The sequence below is a fragment of the Anneissia japonica genome, unplaced genomic scaffold, assembly GCF_011630105.1.
Source record: "Anneissia japonica isolate Jap-2015-1 unplaced genomic scaffold, ASM1163010v1 scaffold169_len739621_cov184, whole genome shotgun sequence".
Classification (NCBI taxonomy): domain Eukaryota; kingdom Metazoa; phylum Echinodermata; class Crinoidea; order Comatulida; family Comatulidae; genus Anneissia; species Anneissia japonica.
In genome coordinates this window covers 252,118-267,969 of record NW_022688869.1, presented here as the reverse complement: position 1 = coordinate 267,969, position 15,852 = coordinate 252,118, and the positions used below count along the sequence as shown (strand labels likewise).

The following is a 15,852-nucleotide window of genomic DNA, read 5'->3' as shown; positions in this document are numbered from 1 at the left end:
TTACGATTTTTATAAATATTCATGTTCTTATATAACTTTATACTGTGATTTTGACAATGCTGGACTAAGGTGCACAAAATGAAAATTTGAGTAAATATACAGAAAATTTATTTTTATTATTTTCTCATGAACCACAGGACATCATTGAATTTTGAAAGTACTGTACATGCAATAGACTATAGCAGGTGTTCTCAACTGGCGGCCTGTGGTCAATCTCCGGCCCTCGAGAACAAGCCAAAAATTATAGTTTCCGTTAGGCTTGGGCCTAGATTTCTAATCTTAATAATTTTGCATTCTGTTTTGCCGCCTAGGTCTATGTATTGCCCACAAATTGTAGCAATTTAATCAATCAAATCAAAAAAACTATCGGGGCAAACAGCAAAGAAATATTACCGATGACCCATTGTGTGATACATAAGCCTATAACATTTTGTCTTTTACATCACCAAACACAAGGGTAACTTTCTTAGGCCAAGATGTCCTGTATGACCGTCCAGCGGCTTATTATTTTCAAACAATTTCTAATTCGTGAAGGGGGCCACCCCCTTCCAAACCCTCCCTCGGCTCGCACCTGCGGCGCTCCGATGGCGCTACACGTCGCAGTACACCTCTTTTCCTGGGTATTCCTTGAACAATTTTGGCCCCCTATTGCGATGACTTGAGAACCACTGAACTATAGAATTGGAGTGACTGTTTTTCCACGAAGGAACGAGGTTTACCATTTGCTTTTCATGGTTCGAATACGCCACAAGCTCAGTAGATAATAAACTCCATCTGTTAAGGTCCCCCAAAAGGTCGCCTCCCCTTTTTTCTGCCATCCGGATCCGCCACTGTATTTTGAAAATGTAGTGTGGAAATAAATTTTAATTGCATTCTTTAAAATCAATTACTTATAAAAGGCCATAGACACCAGAGCTTCCGGTGGCTTCGCCACCTGGACCCCCAATGGTGGCCCCCCTGGCCCCCAACCAGGACTTCCTTATTTTGAAATTTGTTCCCCCACCCCCACTTTTCACAACGGATCGACGCCCATGGTTATAGTTGAAGTAGCGGTCTCGAATCGGGTATTACTATTACATTGTCTTCTTCTCTCCCTACCTGGATATAACCTGTCTGGTAGATTCTTGTATGTGTCAATTCCCAGCTCTGAATCATTAGCCTGTTACAGTGCACCTTCTCGTTCAAGAGTCAAGACCCCCTCTAATTTCGAGACTCCTCTGGACCACTTCAGAACCAAATAACAATCAATTCAATTCAATTCAATTCATTTTATTCAGTCTATTATACATGAATATAACAGAAATGTGTTTTGAAGCTAAGCGATCAAACATAAATATAAGTATTAAGCGATGTTAGAACACTAAGATAAACTATAAAAACATTAAAAGACAATAAAAGGCATCGTCAGTAAAAAAAAATCGTCAATCTTTTAACACAAATTTAACCCTCTAATTAGTAACCGTACCCTGAGACAACCCCCATTTTGCAGGTCTTAAAATAGGTCACGAGTTGTAGGGTGAACTAAACACTATCTAGTTAATCAGCGATTGACTACTGTATTATTTATTTAACATATAACTGACTGGGTGAAAGTCGCTCCATTCTCAGAATGCAGGAAAGTGCATATCCGGGACTTAACAAAATCATCAGGAAAGGTTTTTTTTTTCAGAACGCTTCATTACTGTTTCTTACCACCAAAATTAGTGTCCAACGTGCCGGATTATAATAATGAATAATTACATTAACAGGTGAAAAGAATTACCAAATTTAAATAATAAAAATATTAATTTCTATTTATGATTTAATGACTGACATACATTAATAATGAATTAATCTATTGATATTATTTGTCATAATAAAAAAATGATGTTAAATCATGTTCAAATGATATAAGGTAACTGTATCTTTAATTATATCGAGGATAATGCAAATCTCTCGAGTTTCAAATCAGCGTTCCTGGTTATATAGCGCCCTCAACCTATTAAAACTAGTAAACTTTTCTAGCTTTACAAGTATTAGTGTCATTGAAAGATTAAGCCTGGATTGAGAAGGCTTTATTGAACTTAAAAAAAGACTATTGGTTTTTTTTCTTTACTAGAAAATAGCCAGAGTACAGTTGCACAGTGACAGTCGGCCGTATGATTGCTAACACTTGAGTGGATTAATCTGTTAAATGAGAAACTATAGATGGCCGATAAGTGTTTTTGTTTCTGTAATTTACGAATTCTCTTTAACTTTTGTTACAAGGATGCGTCATAAGTTTTAAAAATCAAATATTTGAATCACAAATGGCAATAAAGATAAGAAAATTAATGTTCTCATTACTTTTATATATTATTATTTTCCAAGGAGTTTCTACCTGCATTATATTGAAGCCGGGCACTCACTGTCATTTTATGTCCACCGTACGACAGCCGAACTCATCTCCGGTCTAATCGAACGCTTGTTGACAACGCATCGCTGATTGCCGCCAGCAGACTGAGCGGATCGTCATTAACGACGACCGGTTGCATGCGCCTCGTCGCATTGCGTTCTTCATTCATAATGCTTGGTTTCCTTAAGATCGCTACAATAGTCGATCGTCGCTATAGCGTTTCAGTGCAGTCGTTGTACTGCGTAAGCAGTCTTCTACGCATCGGGAAGTCTGCCTGATTCGACCGACTATCAGCGTCGGCGAAAGCGTGTAGCGATTTTGTTTAAATGAAAACCAGGCTTAATATATTCTAATAATCGCATCGGCCGCCAACCGTCGGCGGCGCTGTGCTCGTCATTATTTGGTGTGTTTTTTTTTTTTTTTTAAGAATATTGTGCTAATATGAAACATTACAACATTGACACAACACAAAGTATCTTTTTAAAATTTGATATATTTCATGGGGTCCTTTTTTAATTGTACAGTAACATAGTTAGTTAGTATCTAAAATAGTTTTGTATTACATTATATTAAAATGCAATAAGTTGTTCAAATTAATTGTAAATGATTTCTGAATCCAGAATCCAGAATGAGCTTATTTCTAAATGTAATGTTTCTTGATATTAAAATGTATTGCTCTGTAGCACGGCAAACACAATATAATCCAATAGATCTTAGCAGTTTCCATGGAAGTTTGGACTACAATTGACAAGTGCATAATCTGTCTCTTATACACATCTAGATGTGTATAAGAGATAGATTTTTCAGTGGGATTGAGCACTGTTTCAAGGATGATGACAAAAATAATAATTTATATATATATATATATATATATATATAGTAGGATGATGACAAAAATAATAATATAGGCGGATGACGTTTTTTCTGCTCTCTTCTTCAGCGTAATGCCTACTGTAGGCATTATGCTGAAAAAGAGCGCAGTATTCGAATTTTCTTTAATTTTTATATATCCTGGAAAAACGTCAACCGCCTATGTTATTATTTTTTGTCATCATCCTACTATATGTTAATCAGGATATACGTGCAGCCATCACTTTGATGCATATATATATATATATATTTTTTTTTTATTAAAAAAAAAGAATAGCTTGAATCTTGTTGCCATCTACCGATTGAGATTAGCAGGATCATTGCAGGGTTTCTTGCATACTCAGATGAAAATGTGCTAAAGTTACACATTGTCGGGAAAAGAGAAAGAGAAGTAAGACTAGACAAATGTAGGAAGAAAGAAGTGGGAAAAAAACTGTCCAGGGAGCTCTCATCTACCCAGGAGAAATATCCTCATTTTAAAATTCATAAAAGAAAACTTGAATCCACTCCGCAGCTCAAATCATGCCAACTACAATTCCAGGATCGCTTAGATAACTGGATTGCTAAAACAGTATCACATGATATTGTTTTGAAAAACGAATAAAAAAAACAAAAACAAAATTGAGGGTGCACTTATTTGAGAGGGGCGCTTATTCAAACGGGGCGAGTATTCGCATATATAGAATACGGTATATATAAAATCATAGGTTCTTTATGAGTTTGAACAGATTTTTTCTATAGCGAAGAATGTCCTCAATGTCCTTCATTTCTAGTATGCTGGCCATGGACAAGGAATTAGCAAACATATCAACATTCACCTTTAAACCAGACAAGATACCCATCTGCAACTTCAAAGCTATACGTATGGAATCCTCCATTGTCTGAGCAGGAGTGAAGAGTTTCATTTCCCATAGCTTACAAACTTTGACATTGTGAGGAAACAACTTGGTTCTAATCTGTTCAGACTTATCTGAGAAAATTTCTTTTATTTTGTGCCCAATAAACATTAAATCAGCTACAGATTCTGAAGATTGTTTTAAGTCATCATGGATGCTGAATATAAATGTGACATAGACATCTGGTGTTCTGTTATTTTGGATGCATGCAGTGCTGAGGAATGTGTTGTCAGGAACTGCCACCAATTGCTTAGACTCGAGTCTGCAGTTACTAATGATGCAGTTACTGCCAATTCTGACATTCCTTAGATAGCTGTACTCCACAACTGACAAATGAGTTTGATCCACATGATTATCAACTAATGAATGCATCAAACACATCTTCTTTGTGCCATCTTTACTTACTTTCATCTTCTTGTTATCAGGTTCCTCAGATGTGTTGGCAGCATGGTTATTGATGCACAACTGGTTCTGTAGTTCTGCATCGTCACAGAGGTGCTTAAGATATTCTGTGGTTGTTCCAAGATGGTAGAAAACTGAGTCACTAAAAGCAATGACATTGAATGATGTCCTAGAGAGAAGATTGAATACTTTTTCTCTTGTTTCAACAAGTGTATCTGTCTCGTTGCTAACATTTACTGAATTCTTTGTATATTCTGGTGTTGCTCTGCAACCAAGAGCTTGCAAGAAGTCACCGTATGCATCAATTTCACAAAGTATTGGTGCATGATCCCGATAGAATTTAATAAGTCTGCTGGCAGTAGAGAAGTCCATATAATAAGCACTGTCTGTGTAGACAAAATCTTTGGAAGTCTTCACTGATAGTGGAGAATGCTTCCTTATGGCACCCTGCTCTTGCATGACCTCCACAGAAGGTTTATGAAGAAACTGAAGACATTCAACTAATTTAGAATCACAAGACTCTAGTTCTAAATCCTCTTGCAAGACAAACACGCCATGAGTTGTGCCAAGTAATAATGATGACTGGTGTGCCAGAGCTGTGAATCCTGGTGTTTTGAAAGACCACTGATCCTGCTGATCACTGCCACTCAGAACAAAGAGTTCTAAAGTGTCTGAAGAGCATACAAACACCCCTGGATCCATTCTTGAAGGAAAGTCAATATATGTTATCAACTTCATCTCCAGCATTTGATACAATGGATCCCCTAGAGGCACAGGCATGAATGCTTTACCCAAAAGACTGGCATTTGGTAATCGCTGGCTATAGCCACCGGCATGGATAAGAAGTACCTTCATCAACGCTAGGCTCTCTTCATATATTGTCTGCAAATGGGACATAGCATGCATAGTAGATCCACCATTCCCTAAAAAAAAAAAATAATAATAATAACATTTATAATAGAAATATAAAAAAAAAGCACCCCTGAATTTTGAAAGGTAAATACTTCTACTCTGAATGTATAACATTCATTTATATAAAGTACCGCAGTTCCTCTGGCAAATGTCCACCCCTTTACCCCCTAACACAAAATTGGGCAAATTTTTTGGGGGGTTGGCTTATACTCGGGGTATCCCCTTTTTAATGCAATAGCAATTTTCCAGCACTGAATTCCAATTTCAACGACAATATTTGATGTTTTTTCTGAGAATATTTGTAAAAATCATACAATGGGCTTTTGCATGAGGAAAAGCTTACATAAAATTGGGGGTTATACCTGAGGTGGGCTCTTACCTGAGGAACTACTTATATATTTCTTATTTCATAAACCAAAATATCAAATTATTATGAGATTCCACTCTTTGATAGACTTACCAACTTTGGCTTCAGGAGGATCAGCAATAGCATGGTACTTCACCCCAAGAGGGAGCTGTTTACTTTTAAGTTTCTCATTCAGTTGCAGTTCATATGCCCTTTTCTGATTCTCATCTCTTGCAGTGATTACCACAATATCCCAGAATGCAACAGTTCCAACATCCTGACCTGCAACGAAAGAAGTCACAAACAATTTTTAATGATAATTATCATGATGGAAGTCAGGACATGATGAAGGTGAGCAATGATGGCGATTATGAAAAATATTATATACTTATATATATAGTTATATTATAATATATTAATATTATATAAATATTATACCTACCTCTTATTGCTTGGAACCTGTTGACCTTATTAGCGGTTGCACTTCTAATATAATCTGTGTTGTAACACTTATCCATCATACATTCATTTCACACACTCCAGAAAATGACCAATAATTGCAATTGCCAAAATCTGAACAAAATAAATAAAGAATAAATGCAGTATAAATAACAGTATAAATTAGTCTAGTCTAGCATACTACAGTAGGTTAGTTGTGTGCAGAACAGAGAGAGGCTACTACTGTACTGTCGTTGAATCTGGATTGTTTTTGGCCCCGAGTCGTTTTGGCACAAAAAAAAGGCCAAAACACATCAGGTTAGGAAGCTGCAAATCTTGGGCAAACCTTGTCAATACTTTTTGTCTTCAATTTGCATTTCTAAATATAGACAGGCCTAGGCCCTACCCAACTTGGCTTATGCCTACACTAGGCATTTTTAATAATCAATTAGGCCTATATGGCTGTTTGAAATATACAGGATAAAATATTAATAAACAGTTTCATATATGTAGTATCTACTTATTTTATATTTAAATTATAATAAAAAGTAAGCTAGGCCTGTTCTGGTAGAAGAATAGAGTAGATATACGCCTAGCCTAGGCACAAGGCCTAGATAGGCGCTAGACTCAGTCTGAGACGCCCAGGCCGGCCAGCCAGCCTAGCTCGGCCCGGTTGGTTAAAAAATAGAAGGGCCCGCCTAGCTAGGCCTAGCCTAGCTATCTATCTAGGGTCCATTTTAATCTAATAAATATAGAATATTTTATGCTCCGCTTTCTGGCTGCATGAATTAGTTTCAGGTGTATTTGTCTTTCATGATACCTGTATGCTATTGCTCTACCGTGTTTTTCTCATTTTTTCGGTTCTTCATTCTGTCCATACGTTAGGCTGACATGTCAACCTTGTTTGTAAACGAAAACCACCAACACGCGTCCATTAAAGGTTAAGGGTTGTTTAATAGTCGTCTGCAATGTTTTACACCAAGTGGAATAGTTGAAAACAATAATACTAAATATTCATAAATTATATTATTTTTATAATATTTGTAACATTAATAAATAAGTTATATAATAACCTTATTTATTAGATGCAAAGCATATCTTATTGTATTTAAATAATTTTAATTTGAATGATTTTTACAGGAAATATTTTGTTGAAAATGGTCTGCTAACGAATCCAGCTCATGTTATTGATTTGTCAGCACAGGAATTGTCCCGAATTTACATTAGAAATTGTCAATTTTCGTCAATATGACTAACATTTATTTTATGGTAAAACAAATATTTAAGGGTAAGTATAGATATTAATCATTAAATTATTTGCTAATTGGCTGAGGTCGTCGTGGTTTCAACAAAACACACACAGACAGCTTTTGAAAATTTCCCCATTCAGTCCAGGCAGGGCCAGGAGGCACAGGTGTCGGTATCAACGCCGACTCTATGGTGGTACAGGTACTATCCTCATGTAGCTAGCCTAGCCTAGCAACCAGTGGCGTGACGGACTAAATAATGAACTCACAACAGATGCACCAATCAAATTACGATTCAGATATGTAATTTACTCTCCTTTTTTCAGTTCAAAGATATAAAATGTTAAAATTATGATGTTTAATTATACTGTATTTATATTTATTTATTTACCAAATTTATAGTGCCCTTTTCATGAGTATTCATGTTCAAAGGCCCTTTATACATAAAGATACAGAAATACAATACAAAAATATAAATTTAGAAAAATTTGACATTAATTACTGTATACAATATCTGTTATTCATAGAATTATTGTTGAAATTGATTTACTGTTTTGTAAGTTTTGTTCCATAGTTTCTTATTCTGTATTTAGTATTATGTAGTATAGTATTTAAAATGTAAATTTGCCAGTTCTGTAGGCCTAATAAAAAAAAAATACTTGTTTAGGGTCACATATCAACAAAATTATAGGTGGGGAGGGGTGTTTTTTTTTTTTTTTTTTTTTTTTTTCAATCAATCTGCAGTATCAGTAATCCATGAATCCGTGTTGGATTAGATGCTACTTTAGCCATGCCTAAGCACAACTTGGAATGGATTGTATGCAGGGGTTTAGCCGGAAAAACGAAATAGGTCGTCCAAAATGATTGCATCAGTTACAAACTCACACACTCCCACTGAGCATGATCCTACATTTTTACTTTTCAACATCATGATCAAAGTAAATCGAAACAAAGAAAATATTTTTAATTTCATTCAGAAAACAAAAGTGTTGAAATTAATCATTTTCAATAGGCCTACAATAAATATTACACCTACAATATAGTGTCATAATCATTGTTTTTAATTGATTTACAATATTGATTTTGATTGTCATGTCTTAGAAAAATATTCATTTTTTATTAATTAAATAAAATCCCGCTTCTAAAATATTTAAATTTTGGGCAAAAAATTCAGGTGGGGGTAGTGACGCTAAACAAGGAATATTTTTATTTGGCCTTATTGTGTGTGTTATTTTTTTTTTTTAATATATATTATTTTGTATTCAGAGTATATAAAAAAAGTTAAAATCGTAATTTCTCATTTACTTTTTAGTTTTTGGTGTTGCAATATTGTTTGGAGCCTTGTACATTATATATGATTTAATCCGACAACGGCGGACGTCAACGCACACAATCAAATCTGCGTTATATCAGTATATTGGGTTTAATGTATTTAATCTGATAGGGATAAAAATGAAAAAAAAGCTGGAGCAAGAAACAAAAAAATGTAAAGAAGTTCAGGAAAAAATTCTGTTTGAAAGAATTTCTCGAGACAAAGACACAGTGTATGGGAAGATGCATAATTTTGCAAGCATTAAATCAGTTTTGGAATTCAAAGTACAACATCCGCTTGTAAGGTACGATAAGGTTAAGCCATACGTGAATCGTATCATGGAAGGTGAGGAGAACATTCTCATCGCTGAGCGTCCGTCGATTCTTGCTATCACATCGGGAACATCGGGTAGACCAACGATAATTCCAATGATTAAAAAACAATCGAGTATGTTCCTACTCGAGGGAGTAACTATCTGTATGAATAGAATGTTTGATGCGTACCCACACAGCAAGCAGCTGCAGAAAAGTTTGAAGATATTCTACACACCAAAGGCGCGTACGTCACCAGCAGGAATACCAGTAGGTCCAAACTCCTCCTCACCAAAGAACTCTGGTGGAATGCTGGAGATGTACACGACCCCTCTTCCTGCCTATGACATCATGAAAGAGGAGGAACTACTTTACATTCATCTACTTTTTGCGCTCTGTGATCGCAACCTTGGAACCATCGAAGCGAACTTTGCCTCTTTAATTCATTCAGTTTTCGTGGCCATGGAACTCCAATGGCAACAGTTAACTAAAGATATACAAACCGGTCGAATTAATCCCAGCCTGGATATCCCAGATTCCATCCGGGAAAGCGTTCAGAAACACCTTAAACCTGATCCAGATCGAGCAGATGAATTGCGTTCCCAGTTCTCTCAAGGGTTCAAAGGTGTAGCTAAACGATTGTGGCCGCATTTGAACGTCATCCTAGCTACCGATACGGGAGCCTTCGACTTGTACGGTAGGAAGCTAAAAGCATACTATACATATGGTGAGAAATAATAATAATATCAACATTTAAATTAATTAATATAATATAATACTGGTTCACTTTTGGGATCAGCGCTTATACGATGTTTGTATTACAAACGTCAAAAGCTCTACTCACACTTCAGTGGACATCTCCAGTGGGCAGGGCTTATACTATTATCTTAAACTCTCATTTTTGATTTTATAAACCAAAAATTAAATATTTTATTAACACTCATTTGTTAAGCATATGTAATACTTCAGTAATCAGCAACTTAAAAAGCATAATTTTAATTGGACTTTAAGCAGCTTTGGTCTTTAATTGGAGGTGGTCTTTAATAGGAGGGAGACCTGTAATTCAATAGCTCATGAATTATGTATCTTAAATACTCTGTTTTTTAAATTTTAATGTGAAAGCAATAATTCCATTTCTAATGGGTGATACAGAGGGAGTCCTACTCAAAAATATAAATAAAATAAAAAAAATTAATTATCATTTTACTGATATGGATCTTCAATACCTGTTTTTAACAAAATTACTGATAAAATCTCGGTCAGTCAAAACAGAACGTCATCATCATCATCATCCGGTACATAACCTATTTATAGAGTATACTTGCACAAAAATAATGAACGCCTATGAGTGCAAGCAATGGGAAGAATATTTTCATGAGTCGAAAGATTGACTGTTCCACGTTGAATGGAACAGTCAATCTTTCAACTCATGATATTATCATGAACTATCGAGAGAGGAATTTTACTAATGTGAGTTAGCCAGATTTTGGGATGAAAAGATTAAAGAAACATAAATCATTTATCTATATTGTTCTGGTGCAGACATTCAGTTCTTCAGTGTGATCTCCTAATTGTACCAAAAAAATTGTACTAATGTGAGTTATCCAGATTTTGGGATGAAAAGATTGGGATGAAAAGATTAAAGAAACATAAACCATTTATCTATATTGTTCTGGTGCACAGTTCTTCAGTGTGTATTTTGCAATTGTTCTACAACAAAAGTTACATGTCTCCACAGAACCTGTGCTAATTTTTTTTTTTTATTGTAATCTGTAAGTTGGGTGAATCTTAGTGGATTTAACCTGTCATCTCTCATTTCCACATTTGCCAACTTATGTGTCATAGTAATCTGGGGATTTAAAAAGAAAAACCTTAAAATCTTGAGATTTGCCAATAAATCTGGTGGTTTGTTTTTTTTCAGAATTGAACAAGAAGGACAATGCAAGATATATTCATACAAAAGAAAACTAGTTATTATAAAACACTATTAAGGTCTTTAACCTTGTAAAGAAGACATCCAAAAAGTATACTACCGAAAAAAAAAAAAAAAACCCAGACAGTTCCGGTAAATATTTATCTGATGCAAAAAACTTAAATTCATTAAATCTGGAGGTTTTCAGAAATCATCAATAACAATGCAAGATTCATACAAAAGAATCAGTTATTATGAAATATTACAAAGGAGAAATTGCAAAAGTATGCTACAGTAACAGAGTTTAAAAAAAAAAACCCTGACAGTTGCGGTTAAGATTGATCTGATGAAAAAAAATAGGTTTTGTATACTTGTGATGCTCAAGCAAATTCGCTAATTCCTTCATTTAGTTAAGATATACTCTCAGCAAGTTAGGCCTATAAAATATTTTTCTGGTCTCAAGAACTTGATTGGCAAATAGTGCAAAGCTTTCTTTTCTTCCTGTGGAGTATGCTAATACATATTGAGCTTAATTCAGACTATCAAATTTTTTCTAAATATGGTCATGATGACATCACATACACTGTATACCGTAGTCACATCATAAATATATGTACTATATGGGCATACAACAGTTTTATGTCAAAGAAAATTTAATCTGTTTTTATACAGTTTTATTAATTCTCTTTACATAGGTATTCCTATCTATTCTCCACTGTACGCTGCCTCCGAGGGTCTCATTGGTATCAATATGTGGCCTCAGGATGAAGACCGATACTACATGCTGGTTCCAAACAGCATGTTCTATGAGTTTATACCAATTCAAGACAGGTACTGTATAGTATGAATTAACATTTGATATGTTAGCCATTTTTTTTAGATTTTAAGATCCGTTAATAACGGTAATAGATTGATTTATAATTTTACATGGCGCAAATAAATGAAAATACTGTCAATTAAAAGATATATTTTAATACATAGAATAAATAAGGTATTTTGTGCTTGACATAAATAACTAAATAGTAATAAGAAAGAAAATTCAACAAATGCAATACACCAAGGTTTTGATTTGACTTATTCAATATCTCATTACAAACATAACTACTGTATACAAAACTGAAAAATATAACATGTTGAAAAATCAATGGAGATATTGGGATATTTCCAGAGGAGTCCTTCACTAATATATTAAGAGTTAAAGTATGACAGTGGGGCACTGGAGGATCCACCTATACTTTGATGTTTGCAGACGTGTGCTTCCAAAAACCTTCATGGACTACTTTATGCTCATTTCTAATATTACTTTTTATAGATGATCAGTGCGGGCCCGTAAAGGGGGTTTCCAGCCAAAGATGGTTGGCGGGCCGCACTTATAGGGTTTTTAATTTATTTTCATGGGCCGCAACAAAATCACATTTTTGGGCCGTATGTGGCCTGCGGCCCGCACATTGCTCACCTGTACTTTTCAATTTTTCTTTTTGATAGCGGACAGACCCAGCCAGAAACACTACTCATTGATGAAGTCGAGGAAGGTTCTACCTATGAGCTGGTCATAACCAACATCAGCGGTTTGTATCGTTATCGTTTCGGGGATGTTGTCAAAGTCATTCGATTTCATAACCAGTGTCCCGTGGTCGAGTTTATATGCAGGTATGCCTGCAATAGATAAATATTAAATCATGTAATGATACATTGCTGTAGCAACCAGCATATTTTAATGTGTGAAGCTTAATATTTTTCTTAACCAGTAAATCTGTGTTGTTGGGCCGTTTTAGGTTACCTACTGTATGCTAAAATGTATGCTTATTTTTTATTGACTGGTATTCTAAATACAATCTGGTATTAAATGCAGCAGAGTAAACCAAAATGTGATGAAGTTTTTTATATTTCAAAGTTAGATCAGTTTTAAAAAGGCATAAAGTATGCCTTTTTATTATTTATAACATTTCCTGAAATTGAAAAATAATATTAAATTACTGTAGTACGACACATTAAAAAGTTTATTCATGCCAATATAAAATGACACTACAAATATAAAATTAATTAGATACTTACGAATCTTTTAGGCAGGGCCAGTTGTTGAATGTACGAGGGGAGAAGACTTATGAGGACTTGTTATACAATGTATTGCTGAACACAGTCAATTCATGGCCGAGTACGCAGCTTGTCGACTACACAACAATGGAGAGCGTAATGCTGGAGGGCAAAGGTTAGACATACATGCTTCATTGGATTCATCCTTGTTAAAGTACAAATATCCTAAATTTTCAATTGCATAATTGGCTGACAGGATACGTCATCATTAATATTCTGCTGAAAGGCAGGTCTTGTTTGTGAACGTCATCTTTTTTTTCACTTTTTAGATCATCAAGCATTCTCTCATTTTTTTCGCTCTCGAATAAGCACCGGACCAAACATGATTTTTTTCACTAAGCGCCGCGGCAGTTATTTTTGAGTGAATAAGCACAATGAAACACTTTAAAAATAGGGTTATAAATACTACAATGAAGACACAAGCATATCTTTATAAATGTTTATTTACGATGATGTAGAGGGTCTATGATACCGAACTATGGGAGTACTTGAAATTGGTAACATAGGAATAATGGAAAGTGCCACGCCAATATTTTTTTATATAGACCAACATATTATTTATTATTTTATTGTTGTTGTTGTATTAAATTTAGTCTTCACTTATTTTCATTTTAAAGTGGAAAGAAAGTCGCCCTTCTACGTGCTCTTTCTTGAGCTGTCAACAAATTGTGAAATCTCGGAAGCGAAGAAGAAAATGGTAAGAAAATATTTGCATCTGCTTTTCAACAAATATATTATTAAGATAATAATAAAATGAATAATTAAATGTTATTTGAAAATCATCTTCACAGTTGGATGAGAACCTGTGCGAGAAATCATTTGTTTACAACTCTTTCCGCGAAAAAGGGAGCATCAGTCAAATGCAAGTGCACGTTGTTAAGTCTGGCTCGTTCCGACGACTGAAAGCGTACCTGCTCGCCAACACTTCAGTTAGCGCCAACCAATTCAAAGTCCCCAGAGTTCTTAGAAATGAGGAGGCCGTTGCATTTATGATGGAACAAATAATTTGATTGTTTTCTTTCAGTATTTTGCGGGGGTCTATGATTTTGAAATAATTTTTTTTCAGAAAAATGATTTCTTATTCATTATTTTACTAAAATGATGTTAACATTTTATGACCGTGTAACAATACTTTTGTAACAAAGGAAACTATGGAAAAGCTGAGACTAAACAGGGTTTGAAATTAAATTCACACAATTTTATAAAGAAATATATATTTGTATATTACAAAATAAGATTATTAAACACTTGTAATTGCTAAAAGCCATGAATCTTTAATATTCATATTATATTGTTTTAATATGTAAATGTATAATATTATATGCTAATTATTGATTGATGCAATACAGTACATAATGAAGATTGTTTAATTTATTATTAAACACTTGTAATTGCTAAAGTCATCAATTTTTAATATTCATATTATGTACAGTAGTTTTAATATGTAAATGTATAATATTATATGGTAATTATTGATTGATGCAATACAGTACAATTAGTGTATGGAAAGTTCTGACCTACACGTATCACCTAGTTTCCCATTTACTTGACGGAAACTGACATTTTTATTGTCTACAAAATTGGTTGAAAAAATCGTAGAGGTAAGATAAAGACCAAAGACACTCTTAAACTTTTCTTGAACAATATTTTTTATGAGTGTAGTAAAATTTCTATACAAGGTGTAGATGGTAGTAATTAATAGAAGTGTATACTAGAGCTATGAAAGGTACTATAGAAAAATGGATCTTTCAGAATTTAAACTGTAAGTTATTTGTTCCTATATTTTACTATATCTTTAACAGGGTATTTTATTCTCCGTATATATTCATTCAGTACTACAAATTTAAATTCTTCCTATCGAAGTCAGTTAAGTAAATTTCAATGCAACTAATAAGGGGTAATCCATTCTTCATCACATGGTGTGAGGGTGGGGATGGAAAGTTTAAATCAGTGTGTAGCCTACCACAAATGTATAGTGTATGTTAATGATGATAGAAACGTTTATTTAAGATGACGTAGGACCATACTGAGATGTAAGTGACACGCCAATATTCGCTGCACTTCTTTGAGTATTTTTTCCTGTGAGAAATAGTCATAGTCATGTTTTTACTACAGTACTTGTTAAAATAATGAAAAGTAAATGAGGAGGACTAAGGCGCTTTTTTGTGATTTCTTGATTTATTGCATTCAATATACATTTGGGAGGTTTCCATAATCATATATCTACCTCATTAACGTAACCTGATGCTCATTATACAATAGCCATTCATGTTAAGTCTCAGATAAAAAAAAAAGAAAACAAAAAACATATGATATTTATTTACATTATACAGATCATTACATGACACTGGGGTTCAAAGGTTGGAAACTCACAACAAACAAAAATACCCAACTCCATGATAAACAGTTTTAGATCGAAACTTAATCACGTTTAGCAAACTGTCGAAATTAAGTTGGAAATTTGTTAATTTTTTTTTTACATCTGACCTGCTTATTCTTAAATATAAAGCTGGCAAAATGCAGCTTTTTCTACAGTGATGATTCAACCAAAGTTAAGAGAAATATAATATTTTCCAAAATGACTCACCATTTGAAAGCTTCAACTGAAACTAGGAGGCTAAAGTTTATGGAAGTTTACTTGACAAAGAAAAATAAATGTGTAATAAAATTGGCTTGGAACACAGTAGCATATCCAAGAATCTTGATATGTTGGGGGGGGGGGGGGGGGGGGGGGACGT

The 15,852-nt window shown here is 34.3% G+C and overlaps 2 protein-coding genes across 2 annotated transcripts; one reads left to right on the top strand and one right to left on the bottom strand.

Moving 5' to 3' along the window:
• Nucleotides 1-3,493: 3,493 nt before the first annotated feature.
• On the bottom strand, nucleotides 3,494-7,212 carry LOC117123893 (fucose-1-phosphate guanylyltransferase-like). The gene is made up of 4 exons (XM_033269956.1): nucleotides 7,059-7,212; nucleotides 6,243-6,373; nucleotides 5,915-6,082; nucleotides 3,494-5,465 (listed from the first exon to the last, which is right to left on the bottom strand). The coding sequence occupies exons 2-4, from the start codon at nucleotides 6,319-6,321 to the stop codon at nucleotides 3,946-3,948; spliced, it is 1,767 nt and encodes a 588-aa protein (XP_033125847.1). The 5' UTR covers nucleotides 6,322-6,373; nucleotides 7,059-7,212; the 3' UTR covers nucleotides 3,494-3,945.
• A 168-nt stretch (nucleotides 7,213-7,380) lies between these two features.
• On the top strand, nucleotides 7,381-14,985 carry LOC117123886 (GH3 domain-containing protein-like). The gene is made up of 7 exons (XM_033269944.1): nucleotides 7,381-7,526; nucleotides 8,798-9,835; nucleotides 11,716-11,851; nucleotides 12,506-12,670; nucleotides 13,087-13,229; nucleotides 13,732-13,811; nucleotides 13,906-14,985. Exons 1-7 carry the CDS (start codon nucleotides 7,487-7,489, stop codon nucleotides 14,122-14,124), a joined length of 1,821 nt encoding a protein of 606 aa, XP_033125835.1. The 5' UTR covers nucleotides 7,381-7,486; the 3' UTR covers nucleotides 14,125-14,985.
• Nucleotides 14,986-15,852: the final 867 nt, after the last annotated feature.